This window comes from Bos javanicus, chromosome 20, assembly GCF_032452875.1.
Source record: "Bos javanicus breed banteng chromosome 20, ARS-OSU_banteng_1.0, whole genome shotgun sequence".
In the NCBI taxonomy this organism is placed as follows: Eukaryota; Metazoa; Chordata; class Mammalia; order Artiodactyla; family Bovidae; genus Bos; species Bos javanicus.
The window spans coordinates 37,039,167-37,056,967 of NC_083887.1; the positions used below are offsets into that span (position 1 = coordinate 37,039,167).

The following is a 17,801-nucleotide window of genomic DNA, read 5'->3' on the forward strand; positions in this document are numbered from 1 at the left end:
TCCTTCAGCTACACTCTTGTTTTGCTTTCTTGGTTCAAATCAGCCATCTTTTACTGTGCTCAGTTGCTTAAGTCATGTCCACCTCTTTTCAACCCCATGAGCTGTAGCCTACCAGGCTCCTCTATCCATGAGATTCATGAGATTTTTCAGGCAAGAATACTGGAGTGGATTGCCATGCCCTCCTTCAGAGCATCTTCCCTATCTAGGGGTTGAACCCATGTCTTCTGCATTGCAGGTGGACTTTTTACTGCTGAGCCATTGGGCCTCTACTAATCATATTTCTGTCCTCAGTGAATTTACAACTTGAAAGATGAAAAATAACACATACATACGGAAAGTTGAAGGAGTTTTCCTGTCTTTGTAGAAACTGCTACTTTTACCACACAGAGAAAAGCTGGTGCAGCCAAAATGGTGGTTAGAAAGGTTGTACAATCTCCAGTTATCATCCGAAAAGGTATGGGATAAAGGATAGAAAGTTCTGGGGCTTAATACTAAAAATTTTTAAATCATAAATCACTCTTAGAAATGTCAAATACAGATTTTAGTATAAAGAGTGTGGCTGGATGGTGGTAATGGGCTTAATAAGCGTACTGCTCAACATAAAAACAAGTAGTCAGGAAGGTGCTGTGCTCACATAGCCATAGAGCACATAGACCCATAAGTATGGCCAAATTAGCTCTCGTCTGATCAGCTAGAGAGAAGGAAATTATAACTCATTATCTCAATTCCTAACATCTCCTCCAGCCCATCCCTCAACTGCTGTTACTTTTCACAATTTAAAACACAATTTCACATTCATCCTCCTTTTAACTCTCAGGTTGTTAATGCCAGGTTGGTAGGGCAACTCTTATCCCCATCTTAAGCTGAGAAAACTAATGCAGAGAAGTGGCCTCCTCACATACCCTTAGAACAGTAGAAAGAACAGCTACAGACTGAAAGTAAGGGGATGGAAAAAGATATTCCTTGTAAATGGAAATCAAAAGAAAGGTGGAGTAGAAATACTCATATCAGACAAAATAGAACCCTAACCCTAACATATCAGACAAACTTTAAAGAATATTACAAGAGAGAAGAACACTACATAATAATCCAAGATAAGATATAACAATTGCAAACATAGGAGCACCTCAATATATAAGGCAAATACTAGCAGCCATAACAGGAGAAATTGACAATAACACAATAATAGTAGGGGATTCTAACACCCCACTTTCATCAGTGGATAGATCATCCAGACAGAAAATCAATGAAGACTCACAGTTCTTAAATGACACATAGACCAGATGGACTTAACTAATATTTACAGAGCATCCCATCCAAAAGCAGCAGAATACACATTCTTCTCACGTGCACATGGAATATTCTCCAGGATTGATCACATGCTGGGCTACAAAGCAAGCCTTCGTAAATTTAAGAAAATCGAAATTATATCAAGCATCTTTTCTGACCACAACACTATGAGATTAGAAATCAACTACAAGGAAAAAAAACTGGAAAAAACACCAATATGTGGAAGCTAAACAGTATGCTACTAAACAGCCAATGAGTCACTAAAGAAACCAAGGCATAGAGAAAAACGGCAGTGAAGGCACAGTGATCCAAACCCATGGGACACAGTTCTAAGAGGGAGGTTTCCAGCAATACAGTCCTACCTCAGGAAATAAGAAAAGTTTCAGATAACAATCGAACCTTACAACTAAAGCAACTACAGACAGAAGAACAAACAAAATCCAAAGTCAGTAGAATGAAAGAAATCATAAAGATCAGAGCAGAAATAAATGAAAGAGATGAAGCAAACAGTTGAAAAAGATCAATGAAACTAAAAGCTGGTTCTTTGAAAAGATAAACAAAAGTGATAAACCAGACTCAAGAAAAAAAGGGAGAGGGCTTAAATCAATAAAATTTGAAATGAAAAAAGTTACAGTGGACACTGCAGAAATACAGAGGATCATAAGAGATTACTACAAGCAACTATATGACAATAAAATGGACAACCTAGAAGAAATGGACACATTCTTAGAAAATATGAACAAACCGATCACAAGTACTGAATTGAAACTGATTTTAAAACTTCCAACAAACTCAAGTCCAGGACCAGATGGCTTCACAGGTGAGTTGTATCAAACAATTGGAGAAGAGTTAACAAAACTGTCTTTCTGAAACTATTCCAAAAGAGTGCCATGGAAAGAATACTCCCAAACTCATTCTGTGAAGCCACCATCACCCTGATACCAAAACCAGACAAAGATGGCACACAAAAAAAGAAAATGACAGGACAATATCACCAATGAACATAGATGCAAAAATACTCAACAAAATACTAGCAATACCTTAAAAGGATCATACACCATGATCAAGTGGGATTTATCCCAGGGATGCAAGGGTTTTTCATGCCTAGAGAATTTCCCTTAGCATTTGTTGTAAAACTGGTTTAATGGTGCTGAATTCTCTTAACTTCTGCTTGTATGGAAAGCTTTTGATTTCTCCCATCAAATCTGATCGAGAATCTTGCTGAGTAGAGTGTTCTTGGTTAAAAGTTCTTCCCTTTCATCACTTGAAATATATCATGCCATTCCCTTCTGGCTTGTAGAGGTTCTGTTGAGAAATCAGCTGATAATCTTGTGGGATTTCCATTGTATGTTGTCTTTATTTCCCTTCTTGCTTTTACATTTTTATCTTTGTTTTTAATTTTTGTCAGTTTGATTACTACATGTCTCAGTGTATTCTTCCTTGAGTTTATCCTGCCTGGGACTTTGTGCCTCCTGTACTTGGTTGACTATTTCCTTTTAGGGATGTTTTCAGCTATTATCTCTTCAAATATTTTCTCAGGTCCTTTCTCTCTTCTCCTTCTGGGACCCATATAATGCAAATATTGGTGTGTTTAATGTTGTCCCAGAGGTCTCTTAGGCTGTCTTCATTTATTTTCATTCTTTTTTCTATATTCTGTTTCGCAGCAGTAATTTCCACCATTCTGTCTTTCATGTCACTTACCTGTTGTTCTGCCTCAGTTATTCTGCTATGGATTCCCTCTCGTCTACTGTTCATTTCTATTCATTCTTCTACGTCTTTGGTAAACATTTCTTGCATCTTCTCCATTATTTTTCCAATATCCTAGATTATCTTCACTATCATTATTCTACATTCTTTTTATGGAAGGTTGCCTAGCTGCACTTAATTTATTTGTTTTTCTGGAGATTTACCTTGTTCCTTCATCTGGGACATAATCCTATTTCTTTTTATTTTGGTTAGCTTTCCGTGATTGTAGTTTTTGGTTTGGAGGCTATAGTTCTTGTTTCTTCTGTCTGCCCTCTGGTGAATGAGGATAAGAGGCCTATGCCAGCTTCTGGATGGGAAGGACTGGCTGCGGGGAAAATGGGGGTCTTGCTCTGGTGGGCAGGGCTGTGCTCAGTAAAATTTCAATCCAAGTGTCTGCTGATGGGTGGGGCTGTGCTTCCTCCCGGTTAGTTGTTTGGCCTAAGGCATCCCAATCCTGGAGTCTCCTGGCTTTCAGTTCAGTTCAGTCGCTCAGTCGTATCCGACTCTTTGCGACCCCATGAATCACAGCACGCCAGGTCTCCCTGTCCATCACCAACTCCCAGAGTTTACCCAGACTCATGTCCATTGAGTTGGTGATGCCATCCAGCCATCTCATCCTCTGCTGTCCCCTTCTCCTCCTGCCCCCAATCCCTCCCAGCATCAGGGTCTTTTCCAATGAGTCAACTCTTCGCATGAGGTGACCAAAGTATTGGAGTTTCAGCTTCAACATGAGTCCTTCCAATGAACACCCAGGACTGGTCTCCTTTAGGATGGACTGGTTAGATCTCCTTGCAGTCCAAGGGACTCAAGGGTCTTCTCCAGCACCACAGTTCAAAAGCATCAATTCTTTGGCGCTAAGCTTTCTTCACAGTCCAACTCTCACATACATATATGACCGCTGGAAAAACCATAGCCTTGACTAGATGGACCTTTGTTGGCAAAGTAGTCTCTGCTTTTCAATATGCTATCTAGGTTGGTCATAACTTTCCTTCCAAGGAGTAAGCGTCTTTTAATTTCATGGCTGCAGTCACCATCTGCAGTGATTTTGGAGCCCCCCAAAATAAAATCTGACACTGTTTGCATTGTTTCCCCATCTATTTCCCATGACGTGATGGGACAGATGCCATGATCTTCATTTTCTGAATGTTGAGCTTTAAGCCAACTTTTTCACTCTCCTCTTTCACTTTCATCAAGAGGCTTTTTAGTTCTTCTTCACTTTCTGCCATACGGGTGGTGTCATCTGCATATCTGAGGTTATTGATATTTCTCCCAGCAGTCTTGATTGCAGCTTGTGCTTCATCCAGCCCAGCATTTCTCATGATGTACTCTGCATATAAGTTAAATAAGCAGGGTGACAATATACAGCCTTGAGTATCCTTTTCCTATTTGGAGCCAGTCTGTTGTTCCATGTCCATTTCTAACTGTTGCTTCCTGACCTGCATACAGGTTTCTCAAGAGGCAGGTCAGGTGGTCTGGTATGCCCATCTCTTTCAGAATTTTCCACAGTGTATTGTGATCCACACAGTCAAAGGCTTTGTCATAGTCAATAAAGCAGAAATAGATGATTTTCTGATCCAGCGGATGTTGGCAATTTGATCTTTTTGATCTCCTGGCTTTATGGTAGGGCTAATGGTGACCTCCAAGAGGACTTATGCCAAGACACATATCCCAGGACTGCTGCTGCCAATGCCCTGGTCCCCACAATGGGCCACTGCTGACCCATCAGTCCTTCCAATGAACACCCAGGACTGGTCTCCTTTAGGATGGACTGGTTGGATTTCCTTATAGTCCAAGGGACTCTCAAGAGTCTTCACAGCATCACAGGTCAAAAGCATCAATTCTTTGGTGCTCAGCTTTCTTCACAGTCCGACTCTCATATCCATACATGACTACTGGAAAAACCATAGCCATAGCTCAGATTATGCAGATGACACCACCCTTATGGCAGAAAGTGAAGAGGAGAGTGAAAAAGTTGGCTTAAAGCTCAACATTCAGAAAACAAAGATCATGGCATCTGGTCCCATCACTTCGTGGGAAATAGATGGGGAAACAGTGGAAACAGTGTCAGACTTTATTTTTTGGGCTCCAAAATCACTGCAGATGGTGATTGCAGCCATGAAATTAAAAGACGCTTACTCCTTGGAAGGAAAGTTATGACCAACCTAGATAGCATATTCAAAAGCAGAGACATTACTTTGCCCACAAAGGTCCGTCTAGTCAAGGCTATGGTTTTTCCAGTGGTCATGTATGGATGTGAGAGATACATGTATATGTACAACTGAATCACTTTGGTATACACCTGAAAACTAACACAATATTGTTAATCAAACATTGTTAACTGCTACTCAAATATTGTTAATCAACCTGGAGAAGGAAATGGCAACCCATTCCAGTAGTCTTGTCTGGAAAATCCCATGGACAGAGGAGCCTGGTAGTCCATGGGTTCACAAAGAGTCGGATATGACTGAGCGATTTCACTTTTCTTTCCTAATCAACCATACTCCAATGTAAAATAAAAAGTTAAAAAGTTGGCCAGAATTCAGTTTCCTTCTCTCACACCAACAGAACAGGAATTGCTAGAATCCTAAAGCCAAGCAGACCTTGTGATTCCAATATTAGATGAGATTGGCTGCCTTGGATTTGACAGTAAGAGTCACAATAAGGAACAAACTTAGCAATGAATCTGTCCTAAAGTATGCTTTGTTCTTTTCCCTGGAAAGGCCCCAATGCTCCCTGTCAGCACTGTATAAAAAGTCACAGAAGCGCTGGGCTCGCGCCTCAAACCAAGGAGGTGTGTATAGAGTATGAGAGAGAAGAGACTGTGGTGAGCCCGTGGTTGGTACCTTCAGACATCCGTGCGATTCTCCACGAGAGTCACAGTTCCCTGCTACAGGTATGCATTACTCCAAGTTGCAGTTTGCCTGGTGATTATTTGTATTCTTAAGGATTTTTTCTTTGCATATTTACTTATTTGTGTGTGTGTGTGGGATGTAGACATACTTCAGGGTTGTTAGGTCAGTTTGAAGTTGTGATTCAAAGCATCTACACTTTGGGCTGAATACTCCAGCATTTGTCTTTCAGAATTTTCGTTGACTGCGTATTTTCTTTTTAACAACAAAAACACAACCCAAACAAAACACAACAAAAATGTAAGAACAGAATATTGTACTCTAGGTGCGACAGTCCGCTGTCTACTCCTCAGGCCTGGTGCCAGCATCTCGTTGTGTCAAGTGGTCCCATCGCCAGTCCAGATGTGCTGGGCAGCGACAGCCCTGGTTCTCTTCACATTTCCGTCACTCTTTGGTGGATGAGCAGCTCTAGGGCCTTTGGAAAACTTAGCTCATGTGCCATTTATTTTTTTTTCCTCAGGACCACAATTCACTGTTTTTCTTAATTTGATAGGACTTCTCACCAACTGAAGAAAAGTCAGAGGCTCCTTTGGGGGTAGGTGGCACGGAGAGCTTGTCCGAGAGCACAGGCAGCATCCTGAGCAAGCTTGACTGGGATGCTGTGGAAGACATGGTGGCCGGCGTGGAGGATAAGAGCCTCTCTGTCCACTGGGCCCTGGACCTGTAAGACCCAAACACCGCTCTGCCTCCACGTGAAGGCCCACAACTCAGCGATGAAGTTCAGCAAGACTTTGTGGGTTTAAGGGAGAGAAGCAATGGAGGAAGCAATGTGAATTTACCACCTGTAGGCACCCTTACTTGGATTAGACATTTTAATAAGGAAAATAAACATTTCTCAATGATTTTACCTTCAAAGGAAAAGGGTTAACTATAGTCGTATGATATGTTTTTGCATTTGACTTATTATCTTTAGGTATAATTTTTTAAATGATGAAATAAACAGTACCTTTCAAGCCAAACTTATATTTAAGCTACTTTCAATAAAAATCTATCTTGCATCTTCCTTTATCTCCTGAGTTTTGAGAAACAACCTGGGTAAATCTGATAGAAAAAAAAATTCTTTCATTGAGGTGAAGTTCACTCTCTCACCTGAGACACTCTATAATGAACTCCATTTAAAACATATCCTAAAATTGTATAGGGCTTGACCTAGGAGTAAAAAGGAACTAACCACCTTCCACCAATTCTGAACTTCTAAATAAACCACATTTCATGTCGTCCAGATCTCCTGTCCTCTGTCCTCAGCTGAAAAAGACTTGGAGGAAGAAAAGGAAATGGATGATTTGGGTGGGGAAGAAAGAGACCGTGACTCCTGACTCTGGAAGGCGCATGTTAACTTCATGAGAACCGAGGGGCAGAGACCTGGGTAATTCTGGTGCTGCACCCAAACAGCGTCACAATCTTGGAAATAATTTTTTATGAGAAAAAACCTAAAAACCTTCACATATTTGTCCATTTTTAGTGCCGTATCAAAGAATATTATCTGAAAAAGAATGTTAAATATTCCTTTTCCAACTACCTACCTGTGTGAGGCCAGACTTTTTTCATACACTTCAACTCAAAAGACATCAATGCAGAAACTGGTTTGAGAATTCAGCAGTCATCTGTTAAACCAGAAATGAAGATACTTGTAAAACTTTCAAACATTGCCATGCATCACATGTTAACATTGAATGGGGGTTATTGTAATTTAAACATTTTTCTCAGTTTTCATTTCTGACATAAATATTGACAGATATACCTACATTAAAGCTCTTTGGGCTCCTCAATAACCTTGAGTATAAAGAGAACAAAAAGTTTAAGAACTGCTGCTTTAGCACTAACAATGTGAACTGAGCCCACCAGACTTTTGTTGTTCAGTAACTCAGTCATGTCGGACTCTGTGCCCTGTGGACTGCAGCTCGCCAGGCTTCCCTGTTCATCTCTGAGCTTGCTCAAACTCATGTTCTTTGAGTCGGTGATGCAATCTCCATCTCATTCTCTGTCATCCCCTTCTTCTCCTGCCTTAAATCTTTCCCAGCATCAAGGTCTTTTCAGACTATATAGAGTCAATAGTGACATTTCACTCTCACTACTTCACAATAAACTGGAGTTACACCTGTTCACTCCTGTTCTGATTTAAACATTTGGTTGGCTTTTGAGGGTATTGCCTCCAGTGTTTTTTCATTTCTCCCTTTAGATCCATATTTATGCGTAGTATTTCTCTTCTGACTGAAGATCATTAGTGTTTCTTCTTGTGAAGATCTGGCAATTCTCTCAGGTTTCACTGACGAACTATTATCTTTCACTGTCATTTTTTAAGGGTATTTTTGCAGCAGTTATTCTAGGGCCAGGTCTTTACTTCTAAGAGGGCCTTCCCGTTGTATAAACTGGATGCCTGGAATGTTAATAGGCTGTCAGCAAGATCTCTCCACGTTGTAGCTTAGCTGGGCCTCCAACATCCCCCGGAGACTGTTGTCTCTCAACGTTTTATTATAGTAACAGCTTTCTGGTAAAGCCTCTTGTACTCTTGCACAGAACTGGATATGAGCAGCTCAACTTTTGTCCAAGGACACCCAGGGAGCCCCCACACGAGGCCTTACAGAGTCTGGTCAATGGTTACCACCCTACACTTCGACTTCTGCCTCCTCAGCGGGACCTCTGTGGTCTCCTTGGACATAACTTGTTATGCTGGACTCGTGATGATACACTTAAAAAGCCAAGCACCGGTGAGACTTACCTTGCGAGCTTCTCTTCCCTCAGGGATCACCATCTCTTGCGTGCTGTCCAGTGTCTAAAAGCAGCTGCCTCACATATACTTTGTCCAGTTTTATGGTTAAAGCAGCAAGGCTAGTCCTGTATCAGTTATTCTGTCACAGCTAGAAGCGGAAGTCTTCTTTGGTCTCGGTGAACTTTGCATCCATACAGCAAACCTGAAAGAGGACTGAAGGGGGTAGAACGTGTCAGTAGAGGACTGATGGTCCTAGGCAGTCTCCAGCATCTAGCTTGAATGTGTTCTTATGGTCTTCAAAAAACTGCAGTATAATTTGTGTGCCTGACACAGAAAACATCCTTCCAAGGAACGGTCTAGACTGTGTACCTTCCAAACATAGGTTAAAAGAAACAGTTTCCATATCTAGATTTTGGCACTTACCATACTTGCGGTTACAGTTATCAAAAGGATTCCTAACTTATCAAAACAATATAATTTTACTCACATTTTTATTAGAAAATATGTTATACAGCATTTAATAGCAGGCAGCACTAAACCAAAGCCACATCTGAGTGTCCTACTCTTTATTCTGGCTGAGTTTGGAATCTGTAAACAAAGGAAGCTCAAACACAAGACTTCTGCCAAGAAATTACATCCATGGACCTGGGTGAATATCACTGACTTCAGCCTATTATTTCTAGCCCTAGTACATGCTCACATATTTGATGGCTTCATGAAAAGCCATTATAGCTTAAACCTTTTTTCATTTCCCAACAATTCAAGTAATTATTTGTGTCTTGTTTAGCTTTTCTATAAGAAACCAATCCTTGGATCTTACTGAAGAAATAGAGACAGGAATGGTGTAGCAGTCACACTGGTAGCCCTCCAGAACTCCACTTTCCTGTAGGCACTGCTCGTATCCTGACCCTTCGTGTGTCTTCAGCATCCAGACTGTGACTGTGTGTCATTAAGGAGACCCTAACAGAAACTACAGAGAAGGCAATGGCACCCCACTCCAGTACTCTTGCCTGGAAAATCCCATGGACGGAGGACCCTGGTAGGCTGCAGTCCATGGGGTCGCGAAGAGTCGGATACGACTGAGCGACTTCCCTTTCGCTTTTCACTTTCCTGCACTGGAGAAGGAAATGGCAACCCACTCCAGTGTTCTTGCCTGGAGAATCCCAGGGACGGGGGAGCCTGGTGGGCTGCCGCCTATGGGGTCGCACAGAGTCGGACACGACTGAAGCAACTTAGCAGCAGCAACAGAAACTAATGCTTTCATTTTCATGAAGATTGAATCTGGGGAACGTGAGAAGAAAAGAACCCTTGTTAGGTAAGGTTGGTGTATAGGTTGGGAATGAATCTATGTATGTGGGGCGTAGGACCAACTTCTGTGGGGAGTTGCCTAGCTGAAGGGAAAGTTTTTATATAGGATTTTATAAAATTGATACTAATTTGAAAATAAACTATTTTCAAATCCAGGAAATATAAAAACAAGGTAATTAAAATAACTTCAGTGTTAAGAACTTTAAAATGGTAAATAAAATATTTTACCATTTGATAAATTATTTTTATTTCTTCTAAGACCTAAATGAAAGGATAATAAAGGAATATTAAAATGTATAAATCAACACAAGTTAAGAGAATTGGACAGGAGATATTACTGGAGAAGAGAAGTCACAGGAGGTCTAAGAGGGTGGAGGAAGCCATAATATAATTTGTGCAGAAAAGGGTAATGATAAACAGTGTACTTAAGACTCAGAGCTGACAAGTACAAAAAGGGAGATGTGGTGAGACAATCATGGTGTAAGTCTTATTAGAACAGTTGCAACTCCTTATCTCTCTATCCCTTGTGCATAGAACTCCCAGCATCTATGCCCCAGACAAGAGTCCAGCTTCCCATCTGATGACCTTAGAGCTGCTGCTGCTGCTAAGTTGCTTCAGTCATGTCCGACTCTGTGCGGCCCCATAGACGGCAGCCCACCAGGCTCCCCCGTCCCTGGGATTCTCCAAGCAAGAACACTGGAGTGGGTTGCCATTTCCTTCTCCAATGCATGAAAGTGGAAAGTGAAAGTGAAGTCGCTCAGTCGTGTCCAACTCTTAGCGACCCCGTGGACTGCAGCCCACCTTAGAGCAGACAGCAGCGAATCTGGCCTGCTTTCTGTTCTTTTAAATAAAGTTTTACTGAAAGACCACCTGCCCATCCATTTATATGTTATCTGTGCTGCTTTTGCACAGCAGAGGCAGAGATGCATTTTTGCTACACAGACCATGTGACTTGCAAAGCCTAAAATACTTATTTTCTGATTCTTTACAGAAAAAGTTTGCGAATCACTGCTGTAGACTTGAGCCCACCAGATGAAATCCACCTATACATTCAGAGCTCCAATAAACTTTCTAGTACCCTGCTTTAAACCTGAAGGGACAGTTAGGCATCACTTGACTTGCAGGAAGAAACCCTCTTCATGAAAGAGACAGTCCAAATTAAATGAGCAAAATAACAGAGAGATCTGGTTTGTTAACCAAAGAAGAAATGGTTTTTACAACTAATGAATTGGAAGGCTCCAACAATGACAGAGGAATCCCTATTGTGAGAATTCCTATGAGGTTATTTTTGTTAATAAAGCAGATTGGTATTTCTAATTGATGAGTGGTAGGAGTTCAACATCAATTGATTCCCATTTAAAAAAGGAGTATACATGTATTTACCAAGTATATGTGTGGCTTCATTCCCACTGTCCCTACTCTTGACTCTTGAGTGAAGGATAGTGGTTTCTCGTTCAGGCAGGAAGCTAAGTAGATTATGTATTTTCCTTGCAGAATACTCCACCAGCAGATGGATATATGTCTAGATTTGGGGCAAATGGCAGCAAGCTTGATTGTGATTGCAGGTCCATGCTACAGTACCTCTACCCTGGCTCTGCTGACAATAAAGCTGTTAATTTTATCTCCATCTGTCTGACTTCAGTTTGTAATTCTTATCAGAATTCCAAGGAGTGAGGGAATGTGATTTTTCAACCTCCTTAAATCTGAACATAGGATGTATTGGCTGTGGCTTGAGCTCAGGGCACCAAATGGCAACTGAGAAGTTTACTTTTTAATCTGATAGATTGATATGAGATGTTGCATTCACAAAATAAGAACAAGTTACTGTATGAAAGAGGCAACCAGAGAACAAGAAGAAGCTCTTTGAAAGAAAGTTAATAGGAGAGTTAGAAGATAAAGTTGAAAAGTTCTCAAATATAGCATCAAAAGACCCAAGAAAAGAGCAAAAAACATAACTGAGGAGATGAGTCCAGGAAGAATAATATCTAACAAATTACAGAGAAAGAAACTAAAGGGAAAGAAATTATCAAAGAAAATTCTCCATAACTAAGAACACGGATCAAAAGTCTATAACATACCCTGAAAAATGAATTTTTAGAGATCCACTAAGAAACATCACAGTGAAATTTTACAATATGAGAAATACAGAAACTAAGTTTCTAGAAAGGGAAAGCAAAGATCATATGCAAAGGAACAATAAATCAATATCGTGGCAGCCCTCTTAACAGCAACACAGGCTAGATTATGGTGAAAGTATTTTCAAAGGGAAAAATTTCAATGTGGAATTTTAGACCCAGTTATCAACCATGAGGTGAGGATAAACATATTTTCAAACATTCAATGATTCAAAAATTTTGTTCCTGTGTGTCTGTTCTTAGGAAACTACTGCAGGATATACTCAAGCAAACCGAACATTTTTAAGCAAAAAGGAGAAAAGTTAAGGTTCCAGTCACAGGTCCTGGATCCAACCAGAACAGGGGTAGGAAAAGTCTACCCCTAGGTAGAACACTTTGGTAGCAGTCCTAAAAAATCAGTCCAGATAGATGCAAAGGTAAGAATAGTTCCAGGAAGGCATTTCTTGATGGAAATATAGGGGAGGGGCAGTGAGGAGAAGACCCAAAGGAGTGATCTGAAAGACCATTCTTTGTGGAAATTATGTAAGTTGAACACCAAAGCAACTTCACTAAAGGGAAAACAAGGAAATAAAGGAAATGCATTCATAGTAAACTAAACAGTTCTGATTGAATAATATTTACATTAGTTTTATATACAATAATATTTACATTAGTTTTATAATTAGTTTTATATTACAGAAATGCTCATTAAATATAGTGATATCCATATTGGGAGGAGACGGAATAAGCCTGAGAGCCAAGTCTTTATCATAAAAAATCAATAGATCGTAATATAATATCTAAGGAGTAGAATGAATAAATTACAATAGTATATTCTTTAGAAATACATGTTCAGCTATTCAGAGATCAGAATGGTTGCCTGAATTAACAAGGGATTCTTTCTTTAATTAGAAAAAAAACCCTAAATAATAGAAATGTTATTATATTAAAAGCCTGCCTCAATAACATTTTTATCTTGGAATTACTATAAACTATATAAAAGGCAGGATTTTAAAGATTCAGTGGACAGTTTTAAGCCAAGCAGAGATGCAAGACTATTCTCTCTTCTTTGGCTCCTTTCCACACTTCAGATCACGGTGATTCCTCATGGGCTTCCTCCGGATGAAGCAGGGTAAGTCATGTTGTCTTTTATGTGGTTCTCTACCTTCAACTCACTAAATCTTACTAAGGAAATTCACACCTGTTCTCTCCTCATTACAATTTAAAGCACTGGCCACTATTTGAGTCAACCAAAGCTATATGATTAATTTAAACATCCTAATCAATTCTACAAATACATTAGGCCAGTTCTCTCCTTCCACTATTGGAGAAGGGGATGGCAAATCACTTCAGCATTCTTGCCTTGAGAGCCCCATAAACAGTATGAAAAGGCAAAAGGATACGACACTGATGAGCCCCTAGGTCACAAAAAAGTCAGACACGACTGAACGGCTGAACAACTCCTTCCACTGCCACCACCCCAGCTGGAGTTGGCATCATCTCCTGCAGAGCATTTTGGCTCCCCTCTTATCACTGTCAGAGCTCTTTAGAAAAGGCAAGTCTGGCTTCACAAATGCTAATCCCTGTTCCACTTCCCACCTACCTCAATGGCTCCCCATTGCTCACAGGACATCCTTAACATGGCCTACAAAGGGACGATTTGTCCATTTATTTCATCAGCATCATCATTCTACTCTCATTTTTTCTCTGTCATTCACAAGAATTGCAAAGCTTTTGAAAGCAATATGCTTTCTTCAGGCCCTTTGCATATGCTGTGTAATAAATTCTTCTTGCATACGCTTCATCTTTTTTTTTTTTTCCTTTCCTCAGACTTTAGAGTTCAACCACCATGTCCCTAAGGAATGAACTGCTGGAAACAAAAAAAAATTTCCCTTTTATCAACGGTTCACCCAACATTATTTGGTATCTATAATACCAGTTGCATATTAGGCTTTATCTAAGGATTAGTTTCACTTGGAGAAGGAAGACTTTCTGGTCTCCCCCAGCCCTCCGGATTATTTCAGTGCTACATACTCTCATAATTTCTGTTATTTTCCTTTTAAGCACTCATTTCAACTGTAATTTAATGACTGTACAATTGTGTGCTTTGCGGTTCATTTCCTATTTCTCCCGTTAGAACACAAGCTTGTTGCCAATGGGTCCAGTACAGTTGATTGCTCGCAGTAGGGCACTCAGCAAATACTTGTCAAATGACTGAATTAGCAAAAACTAATGAACCAGTGTCAATACCAAGCTATCTCCGAGACAAACAGGATGACAGGAAAGAAAGTTAGAATCCAGTGTTTTAAGTTCAGGAAAGGAGTGTAGAATGTAACCTGTGATTCCTGCGTCGCTCCAATACCCAGCTGCCCCTCTTCAGTTGACTCATTCATTCCTACATTCACACGCTGTACCTGGTTTCCAGAGCTACTCTATATCCTCTCTTTGACTTCATCACTTTCACTCTGCCACTCTCATTTAACTTGCTCCTCCGCTTCACGGAGACCTCTGAACTTTGATCCATTTTCTCTCAACCTAGCTCTTCGACTATACCTCCAACAAACTCACACTCTTGGCTCATTGATTAATCACTTTTGCTGTGCAGCTGAGCACTGCTGGAGACAAATAATGCAGTTTGGCATATTCACAATCCTCCATGTGGCAGCCAGTGAGTATCTTTCTGAACTACCACCCTGAGGATATTTATTCTAAAGCCCTTCCAAACTCTTAAACTGCTGCTTTTCCCATTTCTCGTTTGTTTTTCAACTCAACCACAATGTGGCTTTGCTCTCATCCTCTCTGAAACAACTCTCCCTAAAGATTTCTATTTACATGCTGAATGGTGGGATCAAGCATTTTTCAGTCTGTTTTACTGTGGCATTTTAAGTGTTGCTCTCCACCTTCCTGAAACTCTCTTAATCCCCTAGTTCTGGATTGTTTCTAGACTCCTCTGGTCATTTCTTCTGTCTCCATTTCAACTGCATTTTTTTTTTCCCCCTGCATCTTATATGTTGGTAGTCTCTAAGGTTCTTCTTTGGCTGTGCACTGCTTACTGTGACTCACATGGCTGATGAGTCCCAAACATAGCCCCCGCCCAAACTTTCCCCCGAAAGTATCCTGCTTGTGTATATTCCCACCTTCTGGACATCACCTGAACAACCGATAGGCACTCACTCACAACATATTTAAAATCAACCTAATCATCTAAAGTAGAAACCCTGATAGCTATTCCAGATGGCTGTCTTTACCTCATCAGTCAACTGTTGAGTTTTGCTGTTTTTGTTCCTGAATACATCTGCATTCTCCAGTCTTCTTTATCCCTACTACCATCATTGTCCTACATCAGGCTCTCACCATCACTGAGAGGATATTGCATGCGTGTCCTCTTCTTGATGCCCTCAGATCTAGCCTCTAGTAGCAGCCAGAGTGAGCTTTTAGTAGTCCCTAGCTTGAGGTCCTTCCACTGCCTGTGCATTTAAATTCTCAAAATTGTATACTTACCTCTATTTCTCTTAACTTCATCTTTTGATATTTTACTATCAACACCCTGTGATGCTCACACTTCAGGTTTCCACATAACCTAGCTAAGTGATTTTATTTATGAAACTTCAAACATGCATGGCTTCAGACTATGTTTTCTGACTCCTCACCAATCCAAGTTTTAGTCTTCTGCATCACACTAGGTAATGCAAAAAGTAATTAAAAACAGAACACATAAAATATTACATCTTACTATATCCATTTATCTAGCAGGATGGTAGGCATCTCAAAAGTTATTAAGTCATCAAAAAGCCTACATTCAGATCTTACTGGGTGACAGAAGAATGACCTTACAGATGAAATCTTTCTCATTATCTGACCTAGGAAATAAGAGCCCCAAGTGTTGCTCACGGTTGGCTCTAAGTAGGCGTGTAGCTTATAGATATCACATCGCCTCTTTTGAGTTTCAATTTCACCTTCTTAAAAAGAAGAATTTGAAATAGAAAGATCTTCTAACTTATAATCCGTGAATTTTCAAGTCATGGAATTTGTACATTGACCTAGGTGGGATGACCATGAATCTTTAGAAATTGCATGCACAAATTCAGATATTAATTTGTTCAGTTTTCTAAGGAGAGAGTTCATGGTTTTCATCATGTTCTTCTCAAAGAAGTTTATGAATTACAAAGTAGTTAAGAACATTTAAAGGATTTCTCAGATCCTTTATAACTATATAAATATTTTTAAAACTATGAAATGTGCAGATTCACTGTTCATTTTAGTTTTTATGGCAAATGGAGACTATAATTACTTTTCTCTTTGTTCCACAATCTAAATCTAACAAGGAGAATCCTAAATTATAATTCTAGGTGAGTTATGATCAAGCAAAGCTTATACTGACACATATTAGTAGAAAAAGGCTAATTTCAGAGATGAAGACCTTAGAACTATTTGACAAATTAACACAAATAACTTTTCATTTCTAAGGTTCTGCATAACTGAGATTAAATAATGACTGAAAAAAGTCACAAACACAGAGACAAAATTCCATTCGGCAAAAACTGTAATGTCTTTCAATTATATAGTAATATATATATATATATATATATTTTTTTTTTTTTTTTACGAAACAAACAAACAATGGTGTGGTCACTCACCTGGAGCCAGACATCCTGGAATGTGACATCAAGTGGGCCTTAGGAAGCATTACTACAAACAAAGCTAGTGGAGGTGATAGAATTTCAGCTGAGTTATTTCAAATCCTAATAGATGATACTGTTAAAGTGCTCAGTATATCAGCAAATTTGGAAAACTCAGCAGTGGCCACAGGACTGGAAAAGGTCAGTTTTCATTCCAATCCCAAAGAAAGGCGATGCCAAAGAATGTTCAAATTACTACACAATTGTACTCATTTCACAGCTAGCATGGTAATGCTCAAAATCCTTCAAGCTAGGCTTCAACAGAACGTGAACTGAGAACTTCCAGATGTTCAAGCTAGATTTAGAAAAGGCAGAGGAACCAGAGATCAAATCGGCAACATCTACTGGATCATAGAAAAAGGGAATTCCAAAAGAACACCTATGTCTGCTTCACTGACTATGCTAAAGCCTTTAACTGTGTAGATTAAAATAAACTGTGGAAAATTCTTCAAGAGCTACAAATACCAGACCACCTTACCTGCCTGTTAAGAAACCTCTATGCAGGTCAAGAAGCAACAGTTAGAACCAGACATGAGCAGACTGGTTCCAAGTTGGGAAGGAGTATGTCAAGGCTGTATATTGTCACCCTGCTTATTTAACTTACATGTAGAGTACATCATGCGAAATGCTGGGCTGGATCAATCACAAGCTGGAAGAAATATAAATAACCTCAGATATGTAGATGGCATCATCCTAAACACCAAAAAAGAAAGAGGAACTAAAAGAGCCTCTTGACAAAGGTGCAAGAGTAGTAAAAGGCTGGCTTAGAACTTAACATTCAAAACCCAAGGATCATGACATCTAGTCCCATCACTTCATGGCAACAGATGGGGAAAAAACGGAAACAGTGACAGAATTTATTTTCTTGGGCTCCAAAATCACTGAGGACAGTGATTGCAGCCACAAAATTAAAACACTTGACTCCAGTATTCTGGCCTAGAGAATTCCACGGACTGTATAGTCCATGGGGTCACAGAGTTGGACACAACTGAGCGACTTTCACAATTCACTGCTCCTTGGAAGAAAAGCTACGACAAACCTAGAC

The 17,801-nt window shown here is 39.9% G+C and overlaps 1 protein-coding gene across 8 annotated transcripts in view; it reads left to right on the forward strand.

Moving 5' to 3' along the window:
- Positions 1–6,948, forward strand: part of CPLANE1 (ciliogenesis and planar polarity effector complex subunit 1) — a 107,909-nt gene extending 100,961 nt beyond the window's left edge. For 7 of the 8 annotated variants that reach the window (XM_061393698.1, XM_061393696.1, XM_061393700.1 and 4 more), the window contains 3 exons: positions 365–454; positions 5,757–5,929; positions 6,439–6,948. In XM_061393698.1, coding sequence (XP_061249682.1) covers positions 365–454; positions 5,757–5,929; positions 6,439–6,612 — 437 coding nt within the window. In that variant the 3' untranslated portion in view covers positions 6,613–6,948. The remainder of the gene's footprint in view (positions 1–364; positions 455–5,756; positions 5,930–6,438) is intronic. The other variant, XM_061393702.1, reaches the window with a different exon arrangement.
- Positions 6,949–17,801: the final 10,853 nt, after the last annotated feature.